Source organism: Eutrigla gurnardus, assembly GCF_963514095.1.
Source record: "Eutrigla gurnardus genome assembly, chromosome: 7".
Classification (NCBI taxonomy): domain Eukaryota; kingdom Metazoa; phylum Chordata; class Actinopteri; order Perciformes; family Triglidae; genus Eutrigla; species Eutrigla gurnardus.
Genome location: NC_139921.1, coordinates 25544971 through 25570809, shown reverse-complemented (window position 1 = coordinate 25570809; position 25839 = coordinate 25544971). Strand labels below are relative to the sequence as shown.

Here is a 25839-nt window from a genome sequence, read left to right as displayed (position 1 = left end):
CAACCAGAGAGGAGTCGCCCCCTGGTGGCCAGCAGAGAATGTAGGGTGTGGTACGTCATAGACGTACCACACCAGGTCTGGGTGTGGCTCCTGCAGAGCCGGGTGGTGTTGGGCTCTGAGCTGGAAACTAACAGAGACTTGAACTGAAGCTGCTCAGGTTTCTACTGCTGCACAAACAGACTCTCTCTGATCCACCGCTGCTGCTATTCTCCCGTTTTAGTATTCAGAGACGTTCTCAACTGCCATACAAGTACACATACTTCTACTGCAGTACAAGTACACATACGTGTGTTCAGAGTCAAAGTAGAAGTACAGATTCTACTTCTTTACTCGTACTGAATACTTCGTACTGAAATTTGCTCAAAGGAGAAAGTAAAAGTATCCCTATGACACATAGTACATTTCTACAGTTTTTTTTACAAGTTTATGTATATATATATATATATATTCACACATATATACTTGCTTATGAATGGTGAGAGCTAAATGAATATTAAACAAAGCTGGCAGTTTGATGTGTCCTCTGATGCAGTTTAGTATTTGTCTTGTAGGTCACCTTTAAACACACACACACACGCACACACACACACACACACCCCCCTTCAGTAAACACATCACCATGCAAACTTTCCCTCCCGGTTGTTTAAAATCAACATTTGAACAAGAAATCCGTCGATGAATTCAACCTAGACATTAAACACCGAGCTGCTGTTGTCCACACTCACAACATCGCTGCAGGGCGACACACACCTGCCAGTGTTTGTGGACACACACACACACACACACACACACACACACACACACACACACACACACACACACACACACACACACACACACACACACACACACACACACACACACACACACACACACACACACACACACACACACACACACACACACACACACACACACACACACACACACACACACACACACACACACACACACACACACACAGCCGCTCTCAGGCTGCTTTCAGATCAAAAACAGACGCAAACCAAAACACGCCCATCATTATATCATTAAATATCCTATTTATATGAAAATAAATAAAGTACATTGTTCTTTACATTCAATCAATATAAACCAAACAATGAAGCAATCTCAAAGAAAATCTACAGTCCATCACAGAAAATCAAAACCAACCCACACAAATAAATATATTATTAAATAAAAAACCCTGAAACAAACCAAAACCAGAAACATGCAGAAACCATTAAAAACAATATCCACCAGCATAAACATGAGATGAACAGAAAAGAAAATCCCCTCAAATCAAAAACAACAAACCTGTCAAAACTGGTTATAATGTCTCAGAAGTACACACAGAATACTTAGTTGGAGAACTGTGGAGGAACGTTTTAGATTTCCTAAATCTTAGTTTCTGAGAAGAAAACAACTTCTGGTTCGACATGATTCATCTAGTGGCGAGGATGCAGAATGCAACTAACTGAAACTGAAACCCGCATGTTGGAGAATGCCGTAGCTAAAACACAAAAAACTCAAACCACCACCCACTGTAAAAAACAGAGGAACTTTAATCAGATTTTCCAGTTTTCGTACTCTAATGCGATAAAAAAAACTTTACTTAAAAAGAAATTTGCGACTGGAAAGACGGATCGTGTTTGGTTCATCCGTTCTCGGGGAACAGATATAAATCTATCGGACACCATCTGCTGGAAACGTCAAATCCGTTTCTGTGGTTCGGATATTACATCATCCCTGTTTTTGTGTGATACGTTCATTTTTATTTTATTGTTTTTTTTTTTAACTAGGTGATATCGTTTCATCAAGTTTTTCTTTAAAACTTTTTTAATGCACGTTCCGATAATACATCAAACATATCAAAATAACTTTGTGAAACTTCTTCGTGAGTTGCAGCGAGTGCTAGCTCTCGGGCCGAAGAGGGATTCACTGAGGCTGTAACCATTAACGCTGTGTCGGGGTCTGAAGGAAGGTTATGATGTACCTGTCTACATTTCCCCTTTCTGTTATCTGAGGACCCCGTTAAATAAACTGCTCTTTGTGTTACAATTGTTTCCGGAGCTTTCGCCCCTTCAGGTTGTCATTTGTGCTGCGTCGGGTGTTTTCCATCCCGGAGTCATGAATAAATGATGCGGGATGCGTCAGGAAGCACCCCCCCTCCCCCCCGGCGTCGGGTTACACCTGCCGGCTCAGGTGTTTGTTCCAGGAGACCAGACGCTGAGTGAGTGGGCGAGCGAGTGAGTGAGTGAGAGCGGTTAGCTGGGAAACGCCCTGCGCCTAGGAGACGCATCGCAGCTGACGGACAAGGCTTTATTAACAGTTCTCTATTACAGGACAACTGATTACTTTGCTTGTTCCACTTCCTGTTAGAAGGGAAACACCTTCAGTCCAACAATACTGCTTCCTCTTTAGTGCCGCCACTTCACTGTATTCAAAGTCCTGGAAAACAAATGTGTTCAGAAGAGGAAACGGGACTGAATAGGTTGAGTTTGAGGAGTGTTGTTGCTTTTCATGATGGCGTTCATGTTTGGTTTCATTCACACTCTTTCCTACTTTGTACTGAAACTGCAGAGTAACAATTTCCTTCCTCATGAATGACTGTGATGACCAAGCAAACACACAGAAAATCTAAAAACACTAAAAAACAACCAACTTCACCGCTCACACACATAAACGTGTATAGGATACGAAGTGGAGACCTGCAGGACCTCACAACACTGGCAAAACAAGACTGGAACCGGAGAGAAACCGTTAGCCTGGCTCTGTGTAACAGAGACAAAATATTCCTTCAATTAATAATAAACAGCACTGTAGGGCAGTGATGTGATGTGGGTCACTGAGTTCACTTACTGGACCAGGACTGAAGCAGACCAGTGAAACCACAAACCTGGACTGGACTGGAGAGGGTGGGACAGAGGAGGACAGAGTCAGGGGAAGAAGGGAGGGACTACTGGCTGAAATCCCAGGAGGACACGCTGTCGGATTTAAGAGTTTAAGTAAGAAAGGCACCGGTCCAACAATGACTCAACGTAATGCAGAGATCTAAACCCCAGAAACAGGAAAGAACGAGGGAAGAAATTAGATGAAGTTACTGCATGGAATTAAAAGTGATGCTGCAGTCGGACTCCACCAGACCGGTCTGAACTACATCTGAACCACATCAGCCTACCGGGTAACAAGCAGCTCCACCCTGCAGACAGTCTGCAGCCAAACATGCAACTGTAATGTTTACATTAAACACAGAGGAACAACCCATATCCGCCATTTAGTGGCACGTTTGTACTTCCATACCTTTGGTTTTTGGGGCACGGTTCGGCACATATCTAGGATTTGGGGTAGTTTGGTAGATACCTTTGGATTTTGGTTTGCGGTTTGGTACACATCTTAGTTTTGGGTCATGGTTCGGTAGATACGTTTGGTTTTTGGGTCACGGTTTGGTACATATCTTTGGGTTTGGGTAGCAGTTCGGTAGATACCTTTGGTTTTGGGTAGCAGTTCAGTAGATACCTTTGGTTTTTGGGTCATGTTTCGGTACATATCTAGGAGTTTGGGTCACGGATTGGGAAGTACCTTTGGTTTTGGGGTCATGGTTCGGCATCTACCTGATAACGCACACCAAACCGAACGTCCTGTACCAAAAACGTCCGATACAAACCGTTACTGGTGATGAACCAGTCTGAACTCACGCGTGATCTTCTACAAATCCCACGTGACAAAAACAGACATGGAGGTCGACACCCCGACACAGTGGGCAGCAAAATAAAATCTGTGTACTGCAAAAGCAGCTGCAGAACACACACGTGTACTTGTACATAGTTGGAGAGCAGGAGCTGTGATCTCACTGAACCAGTTCAATGTGCCGCTGCCACCGTCAGCCATCCTCCATGTGATCGAGTGTTGAACGTCTTCAGGAGGAATTCTTTTTAGAGCAGCTCTGTAAGTGTTTCCAGATGGAGGGAACGCCCTTCTCCTGCTTCCTGTCAGCCTCCCTCCCTCCCTCTCTCCACCCATCCAGCTGAGGCCTTTAACTGATGCCGTCATCCAGGCCGGGAGCAGCAGAAGGCGCCGGTAGAGCACGAAAGAAACATGCCATCACCACCAGAAATGTACCAAAGTTCTGCTTCCTCCTCATCCGCACGTTTATTTAGGGTTCAGTTAACATTAAAAGTGGTTAAATATTCTACTGAAACTGAACATAAATCAAAAGGCAGTGAACGACCGTTTGTTAAGGCGAGACACGTCAGGCTCCAGCTGGGTAACGTTCAACCGCTTCACGGTAGCTGCGTCGTTGCCATGGAAGCGGAGAAAACACGACATTCATTCCACCTGCAAGCGAAATCGATACTGAGAGCAGAATAACGACACCTCAGGTAAATGGTAACCTAACGATGCTACTCAACTTTTATTTCTTCCAAAATTTAAAATAAGTCTAAAATCCACCTTAATATGTATACAACATATGTTAAGCAAATATAAATGTCAATTGTTGTGTTAATGTGAGATTGTGTAGAATTAAAATTTGAATCCGTCAACAATTATTATTTTAATGGTTTGGCATTGTATCCATCCATCATTACATAGTATTGTTATACATGGCACTATAGGCTGCACTACACATTATTATTGGTAGATGATTAAAAACATAGATCGCTCTATTTGTGAGTGAATGTCATCAATCAATTTCTCTGGTTTCACATCTCCATTTAGAAACTCTCGAGGGTAACGATCGGCAGCAGGGATCCGTCACAGGAAACCAGCCGAGAGACAAAACAGGAAGCGAGAGAAAAGAGGGATGAAGATCTTCACAAGAACGTTTTACTATGAAAAACTAGTGCTCATGGTGTCATTACAAATCCAGAAAATATGCCCGGTTGTTATTTTTTTATGTTTCTGTTGAGGAAGATCAAGTTTTAACCAAATCATTAGGATTCATCTGCTGGGGACCAGGAATATACATCTGCAGCACATACTGTATCATGAACATATTCCAGTTGTCATAAAGCCATCGCCGTCTTGGTTTCTAGCCGTCGCCATCTTGGTTTCTGGCTATCACCATCTTGGTTTCTAGCCGTCGCCATCTTGGTTTCTAGCTGTCGCCATCTTGGTTTCTAGCTGTCACCATCTTGGTTTCTAGCTGTCAGCATCTTGGTTTCTAGCCGTCGCCATCTTGGTTTCTAGCCGTCGTCATCTTGGTTTCTAGCCGTCGCCATCTTGGTTTCTAGCTGTCGCCATCTTGGTTTCTAGCTGTCGCCATCTTAGTTTCTAGCCGTCGCCATCTTGGTTTCTAGCTGTCGCCATCTTGGTTTCTAGCTGTCAGCATCTTGGTTTCTAGCTGTCATGATCATGGATTTTGACAGTTGCCATCTTGACTTTTGGCGGTCGCCATCTTGTTTTTCACGGCCACCACCATGGCCTAATCTCAACATCCAAACTCACAGATCGACCCCGTTAAGTCAGGTCTGTCCCCCGTGTCACATGGCCAGGTCCATGAGGGCTCGCTCACGGACTTTCTGAACCCTTTAAGCCCCACTTCCTGTAAGTCAGCATCGATGCAGAATTTGCCCGAGGGAATTACCCACAGTTCTTAGCATTGTGATGTGAAAGAAGGGGTTACCAGGGGAACCCCAGAGGAATTTAGAAAATGGGGGAGGTCACGTGAGTGACAGCCTAGCTTAACTCAGACACATTAAAGATTTACCTTCTTCATTATTATATCACACACCTGGTTTATTCGTCTACCAGGTGTTTTGCTTATTGAAGCTTTTATAACAAGTAAAAACATAATTTGACGTATCTTCTGGAGACAAAGAACCTGGAAGATGCTCAGATGGACTATCGTACATATTTTTTCCGAAATAAGGTCCCATGGCGGTGCACAGGAAAAGGGGACGGGAGCCTCTCTATAAGATAATATAATAATAATATAATAGTTGAGAGGCTGGAGCGACTGTAGAGCTGCACTGATGATCCGTCAGGAGACCGTGACCTCTGACCTCTGAGCGGCGTTAAACGCTGCAGTTAAACTGACGGACGGCCGAGGAGCCGTTTGACTTCACACAATATGAGGAAGTGGAAGAATCTCAAGGACCGTTACACAACGACACAACGACACAAAGGGATCAACAGCTTAGTCAGCTCTCACACGCACACACACGCACACGCACACACACACACACACACACACACACACACACACACACACACACACACACACACACACACACACACACACACACACACACACACACACACAGTTCATTACCTCTGCTGATTCGCTGTTTCTCTCCAGACAGGATACCGGGCGTGTCGATGATGCTGATGCTCTGAAGAACCTGATTGGGCATCTGAGAGCAGATGAACCTGAACACACAGTGAGACGGGAACGGGTTGTTAGCGGGGGAAAAATATACAGAGGCTAAGCCCCACCCCCTTGCAATATGCCCCATATTTCAGAAAAAAATAACATTAGTGATGGAACGTAGCTAAGCCAGCTAGCTAGCTAGCAAGACGACCTAACGGCCTTGTTGGTGATGTACGTTGTGTTCGCAAGGTTCCTACTGCTTCTCCAAATCAGATTCAAGCACTTTTCAAGCATTTCAAGGTGCATTTCCATGCTTTTCCAGCACCTTCCAGCTGTGGTAAACTCCATATTTGTATCAACACAATGGTCAGTATTCAGTCTACTTATTATGTCACTTGTTCATCACATTAAATGAGATGTTATTGTCCTCTAAACAACCAACATGATGTTTGGAGACAGCTTTTTACAGAAGGACCACAAATGAAAGGAAAACTAATTCCACTAACAGATCCACAGAAATATAATCACCAACTATTTTCATCATCTGTTCATCATCAAAAGTCATTTTTCATAAAGAAATGTCAGAAAATGCCGTTTTCAGTCCCTCAAATATGGAGATCTTCTTTTCTCTGTTCTATCATAGATGTTATCACATAGAACACACATTTCAAGCACTTTAGTCTAAATCCAAGCACTTTTCAAACCTTGAAAACACCACACTAAAATTCAAGTGCTTTCAAGGATTTCCAGCACCAGTACCAACCCTGTGTGGTGTGTGAGACTAGAAACATAGTTCACTGAGCGGTTTCACACTAAACTGAATCATACGACGATATATATATATATTTATAAATATTTATAAAACTTTATTTATATATATATATATATATATATATATATATATATATATATATATATAAAAGCACTGATAATTTCCTGTTTTATTGAGAACTTTCTTGCAAACTGATTTTCGGAGAGTTCGTGTTTGGTCGTTCTCATCGATGTAGTCGTTAGCGACGCTAACCCCGTCCTGCTTATGCTTTTTAAAAACAGTTCTTTGAAGGTGTGTGTGTGAGAGACCCCGCTGTCCCCCTCGTCATAAATATAAAGTTAAATTTAGCCGAGAACGCAGCGGGAAAAAACAAAACGGCCGCGCCGACACGTGGTGACGCACACACACTTCCCTCTGGAAACAATAAGTTATCATGGTTCCTCCATCACACCGGGACGAGGTGGGATCTCTCTCACAAACACACACACACACACACACACACACACACACACACACACACACACACACACACACACACACACACACACACACACACACACACACACACACACACACACACACACACACACACACACACACACACACACACACACACACACACACACACACACACACACACACACAGCTCAACGGCAGACTGTCCCTCCACTTCCTGCTGCCACTCTTAGAAATATTTATGGACAGAGGAAATACGTTTGGACGGACAGTTTTTAGCTAAATTTAAACCCTCGCTTCGAAGTCTGAGTGTGTGTGTGTGTGTGTGTGTGTGTGTGTGTGTGTGTACATGTCAGTCAGGAGTGGAGGGGTCATTTCCTGGGTTGTGAATGTTTTGAGGAACGCAGTGACCAGGAGTGTGAGGAGCTGCCAGGATCTCAGTGTGTGTGTGTGTGTGTGTGTGCATGCTTGTGTGTGTGCTTGTGTGTGTTTACCTGTTGAGGAAGGAGTTTCCGAAGGCGTTGAGCTTCCTGAACGGCTTCTTGGGGTCGACCACCAGAGCGTTGCCGGGGACGACGCCCTCGTTCTCGCCGTACATCACGGCGATGAAGCCGTCGGTGGTCGGCTCCGGACCGATCCGCATCCCCGGGAAATCCTGCTCCAACAGGTACCTTAGGGGGCGAGAGAGAGAGAGAGAGAGAGAGAGAGAGAGAGAGAGAGAGATGTAGTTCTTTAGCCCCGGCTGTCTCACACACTACATTTCCCACGTTTCCTTTCATCTCACACAGTTTGTCAAAGACAAGTGAGAAAGGAAGGAAGACACAGAAGAAGACTGCGGGGTCGCTGATCTCTCCAAAAAAAAAACAACAAACAACAAAACTTTATTGACAAAGCTCCACTCTGGACAGAAAGCCACAGAATCAAGTTCATAGAAACACGAAGGTGAAGGGCGCCCTACGAGTCGACAGGTGTGGACCAATCAGAGGCCGCGCCCTTTAACCGCTGTCGTAGAAGAAGAACCAATGAAAAACATGTCTACTCTGCAATTTACTGGCAACCGCTTCCCGTGATTCATAGCATTCTTCTCAGTTCCCATGATTCATAGCATTCCTCGGGGCAGGGTGGGGCCTCGGTACTGGAAAACACACACACACACACACACACACACACACACACACACACACACTGAAGCAGCAGCACTCTGCAGCTCGTCTTAGATATAAACTGACTGCAGGTCAGTTCTGCTGGACTGGTTTGCTGCCAAAACGTTCAACTGTTTGTACCACACACACACACACACACACACACACACACACACACACACACACACACACACACACACACACACACACACACACACACACACACACACACACACACACACACACACACACACACACACACACACTCTCTCTCTCTCTCTCTCTCTTAACAGATACATGAAGCCTTTTGGGGATCAATGATCCATCATGGTGGACATGTGGTCATCCAGCAGAAAACACACAGCTGCCTGCTGCATTCAAGGACACTCTGATGAACAGAGTTTTCTTTTTTTTTGGGGGGGGGGGGTCTTTATGATGCTCCGCCACATGTGTCTCATGGTTGTTAAGCCAGAAGACGGCTTTAAAAAATGTAGTTTTTCATATAAAGTCAATACAGAAAGTTACACCAAAGTCCCCTGAAAAATCTGCCCATGTAAGGTCCCCTCTCTATTTAGTGGAGAACGACTCAGGTTCAATTCCTTAGCCCGACACACACTTCATCTATGACATCACTGTTGCTGATGAGATGCACATTCAAATCCTCTGCAACTGCCGACCCGCACGCTCCAAAATGTATCATCACAGCGCATTCATTCGTCTGACTCGGAGGAGCTTTAAACGGCCACATTTCATATGAAGTCTGGCAGAGTTACCCGTCTCCCTTTGCAACCATCCACCATTCAATTAACTGAGTCCGAGAATCAGCTGCGACGGAGCCGGAGCCTTCCTTCTGACCACGTTACCCAAACAGGATGTGATGTCACTGGTCTGATTGAGTTAACGAGGAAATATTGATCTGCAGATGTGTGAGAGAAACACAGCGTTCGTAGTGGCTGAATGTGGGGAATCTGTGTGTGTGCAGGGGGGTGCAGCGGGTCAGCTCTTTAACTCGTGATGCCCTGCCAGCCTCCAGGCAGAAAACATGAGTCTCACATGCAGCTTTCATGAATCAAAGTTGGGGGTTTGACTCCCTGAGGTGGACTGTTCCACTCCCTGAGGTGGACTGTTCCACTCCTGGAGGTGAACTGTCCTGCTCCAGTCCTCCTGGATGATGCAGGAAATATCACCAGCGGCTGCCAGGACAGAATAAAGGGACGGTCCGTGGAACAATGGCAGATCAGTTCCACAGAAAGAAACACAGAGAGGAAGTCTCATACAGAGGACACGGTCATCCCATACACCTCGTGTTTACTAATACTACAGTACCCATGAGTCTCAGCTGGCTCTCCAGGGGTCAAAACACTGTGCTTCCACAATAAACAGCCCATAAACTGCCCCAACCACCCGCCAAGGTGAAAGCACGCCAAACTCCATTGGGAAAATCAACTTTTTAAGGGCTTTCTCGCTGTTTGTAGAGAGAGAGAGAGAGACTGGACGGATGCTGGACTCACTTACGTCACACAATGCACTTCGGCTTCATCGGGAATCACGCAGAACTATTTTAAATTATATTTCAAGTCGTTTTTTTGTATGTTGCTTTTATAGCCGCATTCAACCGGGACGCGCAGACGCATCGTACAAACTACCTTTTCATTCAATACAAAGCGGCTTTGTAGGTTTTTAATGTCGGCCGAATTTCAGCAGAAACCCCGACGCGTCGGGCTGACGTGTTCCAAACACGCGTTGCCGCTCCTGTCGGCCGACGGGAGGGCAGGTTTCCACACGGAGGCTGCAAATTGATCGAAACGCCCGATAGTGAATAATGAGCGCGCGTCCTACCTGATGAAGGTGGTCTTCCCGGTGGAGTACTGGCCCACCAGCAGCACCATGGGCTTGCTCTGGAAGTCGGCGGCCTCCAGCGCCGGGGAGTGGAAGTCGTGGAAGAGGTAGGTCTCCTCCAGCGGCTGGAGCTTCTTCAGGTAGAGGCTCTGCAGCCCCTCCGTCACGGTCTGGTACATCTCCCCTTCCTTGTTGCGTCCACCTTGCTCCTGCTTCACCCAGCTGAACATGCCGAGGACGAGGACCAGGACGAAGGACCAAGGACCAGGACTCACTTCTGCACCGCTGACACTGACGCGCTCGACTCCAACTTCCCTGTTTCGATGTTTCCCAACAACGCTCCCGCTGCTTCTCGGCTGCTGCTCGACTCCGTCGCTCCTCCTGACTGAGCGGAGGGAAGCGTGTGTGTGTGCGTGTGTGTGTGTGTGTGCGCGCGCGCGTGTGCGTGAGTCTGACACCTGGGAGTCTCCGCTGCTTTGAGCACACTGCCCCTCTCTGTGCGCGTGTTTGTGGTGACGTGTGACCTGACTCTGCTGGTGAGCCTACCTGGGGGGGGGGTGGGCACCGCCCTTCCCCCTGTGACGAAAACAAAGCACGCACCCGCACACAGAGGCACGCGCACGCATTTGTTTATTATTATAATTATTTGGTCATTTCTGAATTAAGTTCTCAATGAGCATGAAATATTTATTGACGGCTGAAAAAATAAATAGTTCAAAGCTTTCAACCGAGTCCCGTGGGCTTCATCGGCGAGCCAGTCTATTTGATCACAATGTCAATAATCAATATCAAATAAAATCACATTCTAATATCAGATAAACGTTTAGAAAAATCAGTTTTTCTTTAAACGCGTTTGCTTTCTTAAATAAATCAACGTCGTGTGAGGCTGCAGGTCATTCAGAGCTCCGACCGTCATCACCACGTCTGTAGCGCCCCCTGCTGGAAGAAACCTGGCAACGCACCACACACACGCACATGCGCGCGGGCGCTCCTCTGGTTTTACTGCACTTTTACTTCTACTGTGAAAGGTGTCGAGAAGAGAAGAGAATGTCACGCCGGACTCCATTGGAAAAAAAGCGTATTTAAGAAATCCTGACAGCCTCACCTTTGTTGCTAAGCAAGCGGGTTTTAAAGAGTTTCATTCAAGAGTTTCATTCAAGTCTGGCATGAAGTCTCCTTTTATTTCAGCCGAATTCATCGTAATACTAGATTCATTAGTTTGACGCCCCGTATTAAGTTGTACCCTTGTTGCTAAGCAACAGGGGTTTAAAGAGACAATTTTTCATATTAAGTCTGACAAGAAATAAATGTGATGAAATAAACAATTTTCACTAGTTAGCCCATTTCACATAAGGTCTCAGCTACAACGGGCAAAGGGACAGTGATGATGTCATCCCGATGTAACCAGAAAGGGGGCGGTCCCAGAGATGTATTGATTTTCTTCTGTTGACGAACAAACAGCAGGTTTAAAAAGGTCTAATGTTCAACACAATGTTCTCCTCTTTCACGGAGAGCAACTCACCTGGTATGGAAGCTCAAGAGAAGATATAAACGGATGGAACGTTTTACAAAAATGCCAATGAAGAGATAACAAAATCCAAATATCAACGATCTAAATCCAAACTATGCGAAGCAGCTTACCGGGAATAACCGGGAAGATTTTACCGTAAAACCTTGTTTTATTAACACCACTCTGTAATAATAAACTAATGTGAAATGTGTTTTGTCTTCTGACTGGATGCATTTCTCTCAGGACTTGTTTCCTTGTATCCTTGTTTTTTTCTTTGTATCCTTGTTTTTTTTGTTTTGTATCCTTGTTTCTTTGTATCCTTGTTTTTCTTTGCAGCCTGTAGTTTGGTGACCAGCAGGTGGCGCCACACCACAATCTCAGAGCTCTGGTTACCTGAACAGACATCGCTGAACAAGCCATAAAAACGAGTCTTTATTGAGACACACAAAGAAAACAGGCAATAAATACAGAAAACGGTAACAGAAGCATCTTTTAACATCCGAATCGTTTACACGGAGACGGAACATCCGATTCTTGTGGTTAGCATCGATTTTATATAAAGTAAAGCTTTAAATGAGCTCCTTCTGACATCAGCTGGATTCTAAATCAATGAAATTGACTACTTTTTTTTTTTTACTACTTGTACCTGAATTGACTGAAATGATTTGAATGATTCTGGTTACTACTATTATTGATGATGGTGATTGGTTGTTTGGTGATTTCCTTCATTAAATATATATAAAGGTATACATGTGTGTGTCTTTCTATGTGGTGTGTGTTTTATATACAGGATTATGTATCTGTACTAGTTGGTATATGTGTACACTATATATATACATGAGTGTGTGTGTGTGTGTGTGTGTGTGTGTGTGTGTGTGTGTGTGTGTGTGTGTGTGTGTGTGTGTGTGTGTGTGTGTGTGTGTGTGTGTTAGTTGTTCTCGGTGAAGTCTCGGCAGATGCCTCGGACCAGCAGAGGGACGAACTCGGCGAGGCCGGTGAACTCTCTGGTGAAGAAGGTGTGGCTTTCCTTTGGCTCTGATGACATCGCTTTGAGGTCATCAAGGGGCGCCCAGGCCACGCCCACTGAGTACATGGTGATGCCTGGTGATTGGACGGGAGATATTTCAGTAAAGCTGTGTTCACACCATGCATGTCCCCAAAGGTCTACAATAGTACCTCACATGAGTCCAGAGACCAGACCAGACTATGTGGAGGAACCAGAGACTGTCTGTGGTCCAAACAACAAGGTCTCTGCTGTATTTATGTCTAGACGACCTTATTTGGAGTGTTGATGGAGCAGCTACAATGTTAGCATAGCCTAGCATCCATCAACCAGACTCCATTCAGAAAACCAGCATTTTAAAAGTAGTAATCTTGTGGTCTTGCAGACAGACCTAACAAATCATGACTTAACACTTTTTACTGATCACCATCATGATGGAGTTATTTCAGCATCATTTTCATCTGCTTATTGATATTAAATCACAGATAAATACTTTATTCTGGTTCCTCCAGCTGTGGTGAACCAGCCCACGTGGGTCTTGGTGAAACTAGGGAACATTTGCTTGGCTTTTAGTCGAACACACACCTAGCTTCTGTGCAGTCCTCGCCGGGACTGTGACGTCATCGTATGATTGGCCATCTGTCACCACGATGAGGAAGTTGCGGCCCGGTCCCGTCCGCCTGGTGGAGAAAGAAATCAGAGAAAATTAGACATTTTCCACAATGATTTGGTCACATTTCCCTGCATATATATATTTAAAGCTCCCCCGTTACCTGAACAGGTTTTGAGTGGTGTAGCTGATGGCGGCTCCAGTGGCCGTTCCTCCGCTCATGTAGCGGATCCTCTTCAGGGCGCTGACGGAGTCCTCTTTGGTGGAGTAGTCCAGCAGACCGAACTCCAGCCTCTGGTCGTAGGTGTACTGCACCGCACCTGGACACCCAATACACATGTCAGGTGGGCCAATCAGCTCGCCTAATCAATCTGTGAGCCCGATCCATTTCATACTGTGAGGCTGACCAATGCGAGCGCCCACGTCTGAGACATCGAAGCTCCGGGCAATCCCTGCCAGGAAGTCCAGGACCAGCTGGAAGTTTCCGTCTCCGACGCTGGAGGATCCGTCGATGAGAAAGCCCACGTTCACCGAGTTGTAGCAGGTTTTACCTTCAAGACATTCACGTTAGACCTTTTCTTTTCACCACCACAGATTCCTGCACCAACTCTGGGTGTTTCCGTCTCTTTCTTGCCAAGTAACAGCTTTTTTTTCAGTACTTGCTGGTGTCTAAACTAAGCTAAACAAAACTTAACTAAGCTAAAGTAAACTAAGCTAAGCTCAACTAAGATCAGCTAAGCTAAACTAAACTAAGATCAGCTAAGCTAAACTAAGCTAAGCTAAGCTAAACTAAACTAAACTTAGATAAACAAAGCTAAGCTAAACTAAGCTAAGCTACTAAACTAAACTTAGATAAACTAAGCTAAGCTAAACTAAACTAAGCTAAGCTACTAAACTAAACTTAGATAAACTAAGCTAAGCAGCTAAGCAAAACTAAGATAAACTAAGCTAAGTTAAACTAAACTAAACGAAGCTAAGCTAAGCTAAGCTAAGCTAAGCTGAGCTAAACTAAACTAAACTAAACTAAGATCAGCTAAGCTAAGAGCACCGTGTGCAGCTTCTTGTGGACCAGTTCTGTCTGTGCGCCGATGAAGCGAGCTGCTGGACCGAAGTGCGTTCTAGCGGCGGCTGTGTTGCCATGGTGACTTACTGCAAAGCAGGCTGTCCAGCGAGCACAGCTTCTGGGCCAGAGGCTTCACGTGCTTGGTGGTGCTGAACCAGCTGGGGATCAGGTAGCTGAAGAAACCGTTGTCTCTGCACACCGCCTGCAGGAAGGAGAGAAACAAGTTGTTTTCTCTGCACTAAAACGACATCAATGTGGAGTTAATTAGGGTCCTTTTTTCGTGGGGAGAGTCCTCGGTGTGCCACTATGACACCGTTTATGAAGAACTTTAGTTTGGGCGTAATGCTGCAACACTGCCTCCGTTTACAGAAGCGTCTCGGCTTTGTGTGCACCTTCTTCATGAAGTCCCGGTCTCGCACCATGGCGTGCTCCTCGGGTGCCGGTTTGGCCACAGACACCAGGAAGACGTTGATGCCGGACTCTCTGGCCAACATGGCCGCCTGCTCCAGGTCGTCGGACGGCCAGCCGTCGACCAGCACCACCATCACCCGCGGGTGGCCCCGCCTCGCGCCGCTCTCCTGGGTGAAGAAGGTCTCCGCCGCGTGCATCATGGCTTTACCTACATGCCACGTCAGCGAGACGACAATTTAGGGTCAAGCTGAAACGTCGTTCCCAGAAGGAGCAAAATATCTGATTATGATATAAAAGATGGAAAATATATTACATTATAGTTAAATACAATCTGACCTGGAGGGGGGGCTACACATGCAGTGCTGTTTTCTGATGGATGTGTTACCTGTGTGTTGGTTTGTGTGCTACCTGTGTGTTGGTGTGTGTGTGTGTGTGTGTTACCTCTGTGTTGGTGTGTGTGTGTGTTACCTGTGTGTGTGTGTGTGTGTGTTACCTGTGTTGGTGTCTCCTCCCAGGTAAACCAGCTCTCTGATGGCAAACAGCAGCTCTTTCGGTTGAGTGTAGTTGGTGAGGAAGAACTCGGTCCTGGGAGAGTCGCTGCACACAGTCGAGGTGGAAGTATGTCAGTACTACGGAGCTGCCTGGACTTCAAGTACTTCATTTAGTTTAGCGTGAACTACAACTCTGGTCTCACACAACGTTCATCACCGACACAGCCGTTAGCTTGTTTGGCTAGCTGGCTAACTTAGCTAGGTACGTCACCAACACGGCCGTTAGCTTGTTTGGCTAGCTGGCTAACTTAGCTAGGTACGTCACCATCACGGCCGTTAGCTCGGCTAGCTACCTAGTCAACTTAGCTTGATACGTCACCAACACCGCCGTTACCTTGGTTGGCTAGCTAGCTAGAAAGCTATATTTCTCTCTCAGCGCTGACCACCGTGCACATAAAAGCCGTAATCAGGTCCCATGGCAGTCCAGTGGACCCCGTGGCTCCCCCCGTAGTCTGTCTGACCTGGCTTGTATCAGGCCCACGTGAGGTCCCGTTGATCCGACTCTCAACATGGCTGCCAATTTGGCGACAAAGTTCTTCTGCAGGCTGAACCTCCGCTGCCCGATGTTGTTGCTGCTGTCCATCACCATGGCGATGTCCATCTGACAATCTGCACACGCACACGCAAGATGAGTTCATGTTCGATCTCTAAGTCCACATAAACACATACATCGAGGAATCAGCACCTTTATTTCCACCTGTCAGACCTTTCTTCACCGACGGCTTCTTCACTGGTTTCTTTGCTGCAACACAAACACACACACACACACACACACACACACACACACGCACACACATCATGTGTTGTGACTCGGACTTGACCCCTTGACCTCTGACCTGCAGCATGATTTACCTGGTTGTGCTGCTGCAGGCAGAGCCGTGGTGCTGGTGTCACTGGTCAACTCCTGTGGGACGTTAACAGGCTCTGGTCTCACACACACACACACACACACACACACACACACACACACACACACACACACACACACAAATCGATGTTCACTTTTAGTAACATGTATTTACGTTTATCATTATTAATGAGAGGAGGTAAACATTTCGAGCTGCACTAAGTGGCTGATTCTTCCACTAGGGGGCAGTAGAAACATCTCCAGCTGATGAGTAATTTTCATTTAAACCAATAAAAGTGCCAGAGGATACTCATGACGCCACCTACTGGTGAGGCTGAAGGAGGCGGTCCAGTGAGCCAGGGCCTGTGATTGGACGCCGTGGGCGTAGGAACTTGTGTAGCTGTGTCGTCCATGCAGCTTGTGAACCTTTATGGTGCCGCCGGCCGGACCCAGCAACCCCCTACGGAGCAGAGACACGTTCACACATGAAACGAGGTGACAATTCTGGTTTATTAGCGCTCAGGCCCTTTTTTCAGCCTTTCTTTCTTAATTTATTTATTTGTATTACATATTAAGCTCATGATTGGCTACAAGCTCACAGCTAACAGTAGACACAATGCTGATACATCTACGGGGGGGCAGTTTGTTCACTTTTGGTGTTTTGGATTGCGTGTTTAGCTAACAGCTAACAATGCTGCGAAACTCTCAGCCACTAATCTGCGGCCAGTTCACTTATAAGGGACTTAACCTGAGACTTGACTTGCCCAAGAAAAATGACTTGGCATTTGGACCAAACAACGCGAGTCACATGACTGCTCCGTCCAAAGGTAACAGCCTAAAAGCACATGGATTAACACGTCACATCTCATCTGTTTCCCAGCTCAAGTCATTCCCAGGTCTCAGCAGGTACAGTAAGAGTACAATAAAAACATTATGTGACCCGGGAAAGGACATGTGATAAAAGTACAATAAAAACATTATGTGACCCGGGAAAGGACATGTGATAAAAGTACAATAAAAACATGATGTGACCCGTGATGAAAGTACAATAAAAACATGATGTGACCTGTGATGAAACTACAATAAAAACTCAATGTGACCCGGGAAAGGACACGTGATAAAAGTACAATAAAAACGTGATGTGACCCGTTATGAAAGTACAATAAAAACTTGATGTGATCCGGGAAAGGACACGGGATAAAAGTACAATAAAAGCACCCTGGGTCTCTGCATCAGAAACATCTCTGCAACAGGAAGTTCGATGTGGCTGAAAAGATTGAGACTTCAGAGCAAAGAGTTAGAAAGAAAAACAGCGAGGACGGGGAGATGAGATCTGAAGCCGGAGTGGAGGAAGGAGTCCCCCCCCCCCGGGCCCTCTGCAGAGGAAGGAGGGGGTCATTCAGGGTTGAGAGCTTAATCCTTCAGTCCTGCACATTCCTTCATGGTGTTGGTGTTGTTTTGAGGTTCAGCAGACAGCAGGACTCATTATTATATCACATCTGCAGCTGCTGTCGGTGGCAGGAGGGATCCACGGGGCCAGATTAATGGCCCCGTGGATCCCTCCGGCCAAACCCCCTACAAACCTCCACCTAACCCGCCAAGCTGGACTTCAGCCCACCAGCACGAAGGTAAAAGCATCAGTGAAGCGCTGACACCGAGGGAACAGAGACAGGTGTTGAAGGAGGTAAAGTCCCACCTGTGGACGGCGGCGCCACAGACGGAGGAGACGGCGGCGTAGACCCGCGTCCCGAACACCGACACCCTCCACTGGGTGCAGTCCGGAGGACACAGAACCACCACGCCATCCTCCATCAGGTCGGCTCCGCGGGTCACACAGGTCACCGGGTATGCCACTGATCAATGACACACAGCAGCACTCGTGAAGGAGGATGGAGAAAACAATAATGATCTTTTTAGATTTAAATACCATCAGAAACAACCTGAAGGGGGAGCTATATTCATTATACCCAAGGGTTACAGTAATAACAATAACAACAGATAGATAGATAGATAGATAGATAGATAGATAGATAGATAGATAGATAGATAGATAGATAGATAGATAGATAGATAGATAGATAGATAGATAGATAGATAGATAGATCTTTTAAATTGACACACCTCATGAGTGAACATTGATGGCACAATTCAAACAGGATCAAAAAATTATTTTGTATCTGACCATACGTAATTTTTTTCCGACACGCGGTCCAACAGGAAGGGGCGGGATTTAGACTCTCCCTTGGGAATGTAATTTTATCGGGATGTGATCTGATACGAAGCTTTCAGCATCAACAGAAAGATAGAGACCAGATTCAGGACTGACCGCTGGATTCTGAGCCAAACGTTGAGTTGATCAAGAAGAAAAGGCCTGAAGAAAAAGAGAGAGAGAGATCACATTAACCCGAAGAAAGACAGACTGCCAAAATGAAATACCACAGAAGAAGAAGAGCAGCGTACCCATCAGAGGCAGGAGGACAGACATCTGAGACATTTCTGCACCTGAAACACAGATTACAGCCATTAAAAAAGTGCATACGGTAAGTGATCAGAACGATGTCTCCGTACACGATACAGGAAACAACCAGGAAACCAGTCACTCAACAGTTGGCTAGTGTGGTATTGTTGCCGCGACCAGGCCAGTTAGAAGCTTTATACGTAGGATTCAAACCGTCAGCAGCACCTAAACGTCTACTCACATGGGATCGCTCAGAGCAACAAACACCAACGTTAGACAACAAAACCAATGTTAGCTTTAGACGACAAAACCATCGTTAGCTTTAGACAACAAAACCATCGTTAGCTTTAGACAACAAAATCAACGTTAGCTTTAGACAACAAAACCAACGTTAGCTTTAGATGACAACACCAACGTTAGCTTTAGACAACAAAACAACGTTAGCTTTAGACGACAAAACCAACATAAGCTTTTGACGACAAAACCAACGTTAGCTTTAGACAACAAACTTACATGAGCTTTAGACAACAAACTAACGTTAGCTTTTGACAACAAACTAACGTGAGCTTTAGACAACAAACTCACATTAGTTTTTGACAACAAACTAACATTAGCTTTAGACAACAAACTAACGTTAGCTTTAGACAACAAACTAACGTTAGCTTTTGACAACAAACTAACATTAGTTTTTGACAACAAACTAACGTTAGCTTTTGACAACAAACTAACATTAGCTTTAGACAACAAACTAACGTTAGCTTTTGACAACAAACTTACATGAGCTTTAGACAACAAACTAACGTGAGCTTTAGACAACAAAAAAAACATTAGTTTTTGACAACAAACTAATGTTAGCTTTTGACAACAAACTAACATTAGCTTTAGACAACAAACTAACGTTAGCTTTTGACAACAAACTAACGTGAGCTTTAGACAACAAACTAACGTTAGCTTTTGACAACAAACGTTAGCTTCAGATAGCTTCACTCTGCTCAGGTAGACCTTACTCCACTATTGAGAAGAGAATAACGATGAACACTTTAGCTCACGAGTTGAAAAACATTTTCACTGGGTGAAAATTTGGCACACCGTTATTACTATTATACCCAGATTATTGTGTCTGCCGAAAGGCATCCCATGAAATTTCCCAAAATGTATTTCTCATCTTTTATCGTGATTTTCATAGCTGGTATTGAGGTAATCCAAAAGTAACGTAAAGTAATCAAGCTACTTTAATATTGTGATATTTGTATATGGAATCCCAGACGCTGCTGTTTCTCCAATGGTGTGTTGATGCGTTGTGTTGTAGCGACCAGCAGACGCCACCAGAGGTCAGTGTCTCTATATGTAAAGCTGTGTTCAAACCAAATGCAATTAAAAATGTTAGTTTTTAAAAATGTTAAATTCCATCGCAACGTTACTGAAAACAAAATCAATGCAATGACGCTGAAGTATAATTCTAACATATCGTAGCAGTCTGTGGTCCCCCAGAGGTCTAGATAGTAGCTCACATGAGTCCAGAGACCAGACCAGACCAGACCAGACCAGACTATGTGGAGGAACCAGAGACCGTCTGCGGTCCAAACAACAAGGTCTCTGCTGTATTTATGTCTAGATTACCTTATTTGGAGTGTTGATGGAGCAGCTACAATGTTAGCGTAGCCTAGCACCCATCAACCAGACTCCATTCAGAAAACCAGCGTTTTAAAAGTAATCTTGCAGACAGACCTAACAAAGCATGACTCAGCACTTTTTACTGATCACCATCATTATGGAGTTATTTCAGCATCCTTTTCATCTGGTTATTGATATTAAATCACAGATCAATACTTTATTCTGGTTCCTCCAGCTGTGGTGAACCAGCCCACGTGGGTCTTGCTAGATCCAGTGAATCCAGCTTGGTGAAATCCACTGAGCCCCTCTGGATGATGTCATGAACCCAGACAGGACGGGGTCTGGGTTCCTGGTGGATCTGGGAGTTCAGCGTGTGAAGAACCAAAATTGGAGATTTCACCAAAATTGAGAATAGAAAATGAGAATAAACTGCATGAAATCAGCCAACAAACAGGTAAACCATTAGTGAAGACGGTTGTTTTAAACTAGGAATCTATTTGTAAACTGATGAGTTCATCAGTTAACAGCCAGCAGTCACCAATGATTAGTCAGCCAGTTAGCAGATAACCAGTAAATCACTAGTTAAAAAGGTTACCAGTTAACCATAAAGTGTAAACAGTTAACAGACAAGGTCTAAACATGAACCAGATGTGAACCGGTCCATCTAACTGGTTCACCAGCCAGCACAAATGATGCAAACTGTGACTATTGGTCAGTCAGTTATTTAACGAATCACATTTCAATCAGTCATCGGCCAGGGAACGTATAATGAAATCACTCTGTTTGGATTGGAATCAGCCAATCAATCAGTCCGTCATCCCTTCATCCCTTCATCCCGTCATCCATTCATCCCGTCATCCATTCATCCCGTCATTCATTCATCCCGTCCGTAAAGGAAGCAGGAACCTCTTACCCGCTGTTTCTTCAGCAGTCGACTCTCAGGAAAACTATTCAGACTTTATTCCCTGGAAGCAGCCGGCGGTAAGCTGGTGATACAGAGCTGGTGTCGATCGCCCAGCGAGAGAGAGGCAGCCCTTTAAATAAGCTCTCACACACACACACACACACACACACACACACACACACACCTTACAGTTGGGATATCAGAGGGGGAGGTGGGAGGGGCTTCAGTAACATATCAGATAGAGAGAGAGAGAGGGGGGGGGGGGGAATAAATGAATGAAAACTTTATTAGTTTGTAAGCCGTCACATTAGTCCAGAGACCAGACCAGACTATGTGGAGAAACCAGAGACTGTCTGTGGTCCCCCAGAGGTCTAGATAGTAGCTCACATGAGTCCAGAGACCAGACCAGACTATGTGGAGGAACCAGAAGCTGTGGTCCAAACAACAAGGTCTTGGCTGTATTTATGTCTAGATGACCTTATTTGGAGTGTTGATGGAGCCGCTACAATGTTAGCGTAGCCTAGCACCCATCAACCAGACTCCATTCAGAAAACCAGCATTTTAAAAAGTAGTTATCTTGTGGTCTTGCATTAAATATTATTAAATGACAGATAAATAGTTTATTCTGGGTTCCTCCAGCTGTGGTGAACCAGTCCACGTGGGTCTTGCTAGATCCAGCTTGGTGAAATCCACCGAGCATCTCTGGATGATGTCATGATGATGTCATGAACACAGACAGGACGGGGTCTGGGTTCCTGGTGGATCTGGGACTTCAACATGTACAAAGCAGCGATGGTGGTCGTTTCCTCAAGCTAAAAATTGGCTTTGTGTTTGGTGCGAACGCGAGTCCCGCCCCCTTCTGGTGCAGTCACGGGTCTCTTTAAAAAGGTCATCCGGACCGGAAATGGACGACGTTGCAAATGTTGATAACCACAAGGAAAACAGGACTACAAACCGAGTCCTGAGACCGGAGCGGCTCCATCACCGGGACACAAAGGGTGGATATAAGATGACTTGACATCTTTGTCACGTAGATCATCGTCTGTCACTGAATCCCCGAGTGGTTTTGTTTCTGGCGTTGACGCCGTGATGTCGGCGAGGCCCGAGGGTCGGCGTGGGAAAACAAATCCTCAAAAACCACGAGGACCTGCAGCTGCAGGACTCGTCATGCTGGCCTTGTTCTGTCACCTCTGAGGTGCACAGGGCCGGCTCGGTAACGTTACCTGCCCAGGTACGCTGGCGGACCACACAGCAGCGGTCAGGAATCCGTTGGCCAGCTCCCAGCATGCAGCTGGTAAAAGGAGAAGGGGAGGAATGAGGAATCTGGGACGGCGGAGGACATTTCTGGGGGGATTTGAGTCTGTTTTGGGTCTCAGCTCCGTGGCAACACTAAGACTCCTTTCCTGTATGACAGAGTCCAAACAGTTGTGTTGCTGATGGGGATCAGGAGCATCTTTGTCTTCTTTCTGTGGCTCTGAGTTGCTTTTGTGCCACGATAGAAAGATGGAACACTGGACGATTATTATCTGTGAACGGCGTAACAGAATATCATCCCGGCTGGAGGACGAGACGATGTCATCTTCAGTAAAAACACTAGTTGGCCGGCTCAGAGGACAGAATCTCACCAACCAACAGACTACGACGACGGCTCCGTTTCGGCATTTTATTACCCTTGACAAAAAAGTGTTTCACACCACGGGATACCTGACAGGAGAGTAGACGGGGAGGGGAGGAAGAGAGGAGACACCCCCCCCCCCCTCCCCCAATCAGCAGTCAGTATTTAAAACTACGTCACCACATGTGGAAGTTACATCGTCATGGAAACGTCCTCATTAAGCAACGAGGAAAACGTTCATAAGTGTGGATTATGGCCAAAAAGATGAGAACGTAATTCTCGTGTTTGCAGGGAACGCAGCATGAAACCGACCTGGCGTTGACCTTTCACGTCTGTGCTGACTCGTTATCTGATGGACGAGTTAGAAAATGCTCACCTGTCTGAACACCTGTCTCATCTTCCACCTGGATCACCTGACACCTGAGCTATGTGTGTCAGCGTCCTCGCCCAACAAACACCCCTTTGTGCGGACCGCCATGCTCTCTCAGGACCACAGAGTCCTGCTCACGTGCTTCCCTATGCAGCTGATGGTCAGCTGAGGTCACCGCGGCAACGGGACGGGAGCCAATCACACGCGTTTCCTAAAGCAAAGGCCTGATCGCTGACCCAGAACCAACACGAGTGGTACAACGGCCCCCCGAGCAGCAAACTCACTGGATTTGAATCCAACTGGATCTGGATCCATGTGGATTCTGGTGTTGAAGCTGCTAACAACATTAGCTTCTATAATTGAAGGTCTTTACAGCGAAGTGTTAAAGTCATCTTAGTAGCTGACTGCATGTCAATCAGCAGGTAAGCCCCGCCCCCTAAAGCATCCCCTGCTTTCTGGTCTGTTGGACTCTAAATGGACCATCATTAATTCATACTTCAAGACCCTCTAACAGGTCTGGGGGCCGACTCCTCTTCCCTCGCTCTCCTCCCGTTTCTCCTTTTTAACTTTCCACCTCATTATTTCAGCCGCCGGGTCAATAAGTCAACATAACAGAGTCAACGTCACTGGGATTAACTCTGTGTGTGTGTGTGTGTGTGTGTGTGTGTGTGTGTGTGTGTGTGGTTACTGACTCGTGCCGTCACACTGAGCTGAACTAATACTGAACCAAAATGTTTTCATGAAGAAGATTGACGCTGAAGATGTTTTTGGTTCGATGTTGGTCAGCTGTCGTCATGGTTACATATTTATATTTCCTTCTCTGAAATTAATACATGAATCATTTCAAATTAATTGTCCACATTTGTATCGTGAAAACAGTGAGAAGTTAATGAGGATTCTTTTTCATGATGACACACTTATTTCACGCATCCATGTGACTTAAACAAGCTGCTGATACGGGATCTGGATCCATGTGGATTCTGGTGCACCCCGAGAAGCAACCTTACTGGATCTGGCTCCATGTGGATTCTGGTTACAGCTAAGTGTTCAAGTCATCTTAGTAGCGAACTGAATTGGGAGTCGCCCCCTGGTAGTCAGCAGAGAGAAGTAGGACCATTTTCTCATAGACTTCTATACAACCAGATAGGAGTCGCCCCCTGGTGGCCAGCAGAGAGAAGTAGGACCATTTTCTCATAGACTTCTATACAACCAGAGAGGAGTCGCCTCCTGGTGGCCAGCAGGGAGGATGACAGTTTAAGGCACTTCAGCTTCACTTACAGAACAGGAAGTTGTCTTCCGGTCCAACAACACAACAAGTGTCCCAAAGTAACGGGTTTGTGACATTTTCGTAAACGGAACTGTACGTATTTATTTTAACCGTGACGTTTCTCCTAAACTTGAGGTGCTTTTTTGTCTAAAGCCAACGTTTGGTTTTGTAGCGCACCGTTGAAAGTCGCACTGAATGACACATGGAAAAAAAAGGGGAAAATTCACGTCCAAGTAAGCGATCACGATGTTACGAACTGCCGAGAGACTGCGTTGCTAAAACACACATTAAATACATTACATACTCCCTGTATTTTGTTGAGTTTTCTCTATTTGCAGCTTTTTTGTTGGCAACATGCTGAAGATGTTACACACACACACCCACACACACACACACACACACACACACACACACAGATTAAAATGCCATGGTGACATAATCCTCAGATTGATCTCTTTGTTTTCGGGTCTGTTGGAGGAACAGCAGAGCTGAACCACACTGTGCCAGGCTGCCTTTAAAGTGATGGATGGTGTGTGTGTGTGTGTGTGTGTGTGTGTGTAATACCACACTGTCGTCCTGCTCCTCCTCCAGTTGAGACATTTTCCAGTCTGAAGGAACAGCTGACGGGAGGGTGTCACCTGGAAGAGCAGCTCTTCCCATCTCCCCCCCCCCCCCCCCCAATGAGCTTTAAAAGAAAACACTTCACAAACATGGTCACTGCCAAATAATAATTATATATATACACTCAACAAAAATATAAACGCAACACTTTTGTTTTTGCTCCCATTTTTCATGAGATGGACTTAAAGATCTAAAATTAATTCCAGATACACAATATTACCATTTCTCTCAAACATTGTTCACAAATCAGTCTAAATGTGTGATAGTGAGCACTTCTGCTTTGCTGAGATAATCCATCCCACCTCACAGGTGTGCCACATCAAGATGCTGATCTGACATCATGATTAGTGCACAGGTGTACCTTATACTGCCCACAATAAAAGGCCACTCTGAAATGTGCAGTTTTGTCTCACAGCAAAATGCCACAGATGCCACAAGCATTGAGGGAGCGTGCAATTGGCATGCTGACAGCAGGAATGTCAACCAGATCTGTT

General features: G+C 45.6%; 2 protein-coding genes across 5 annotated transcripts in view; both read right to left on the bottom strand.

Annotated features, from left to right (window-relative positions):
- ehd4 (EH-domain containing 4) overlaps positions 1-10937 on the bottom strand; it is a 17850-nt gene extending 6913 nt beyond the window's left edge. For all 4 annotated transcript variants that reach the window (XR_014597394.1, XR_014597395.1, XR_014597396.1 and 1 more), the window contains exons 1-3: positions 10502-10937; positions 8015-8191; positions 6254-6351 (exon numbers count right to left, since the gene is read on the bottom strand). Coding sequence is in view for 1 of the 4 variants with exons in the window: in XM_084013048.1 (XP_083869174.1) it covers positions 6254-6351; positions 8015-8191; positions 10502-10731 (505 nt within the window). In the remaining 3 variants the exon portion in view is untranslated. The remainder of the gene's footprint in view (positions 1-6253; positions 6352-8014; positions 8192-10501) is intronic.
- A 1495-nt stretch (positions 10938-12432) lies between these two features.
- On the bottom strand, positions 12433-21575 carry coch (coagulation factor C homolog, cochlin (Limulus polyphemus)). Its single transcript, XM_084013047.1, has 15 exons — positions 21482-21575; positions 18957-18998; positions 18823-18867; positions 18193-18349; positions 16823-16956; positions 16502-16573; positions 16335-16391; positions 16111-16258; positions 15592-15695; positions 15080-15306; positions 14775-14889; positions 14032-14175; positions 13788-13944; positions 13600-13694; positions 12433-13112 (listed from the first exon to the last, which is right to left on the bottom strand). The coding sequence occupies exons 2-15, from the start codon at positions 18988-18990 to the stop codon at positions 12940-12942; spliced, it is 1662 nt and encodes a 553-aa protein (XP_083869173.1). The 5' UTR covers positions 18991-18998; positions 21482-21575; the 3' UTR covers positions 12433-12939.
- Positions 21576-25839: the final 4264 nt, after the last annotated feature.

Excerpts from the sequence above, each read along its gene's own strand:
- coch (XM_084013047.1), bottom strand. The coding sequence starts at position 18,990 with ATGTCTCAGATGTCTGTCCTCCTGCCTCTGATGG. Across the intron at positions 18,868-18,956 it reads TGTCCTCCTGCCTCTGATGG|GCCTTTTCTTCTTGATCAAC; the intron begins GTACGCTGCTCT and ends CTTTTTCTTCAG. Across the intron at positions 13,113-13,599 it reads GAGGACTGCACAGAAGCTAG|GCATCACCATGTACTCAGTG; the intron begins GTGTGTGTTCGA and ends TCCAATCACCAG.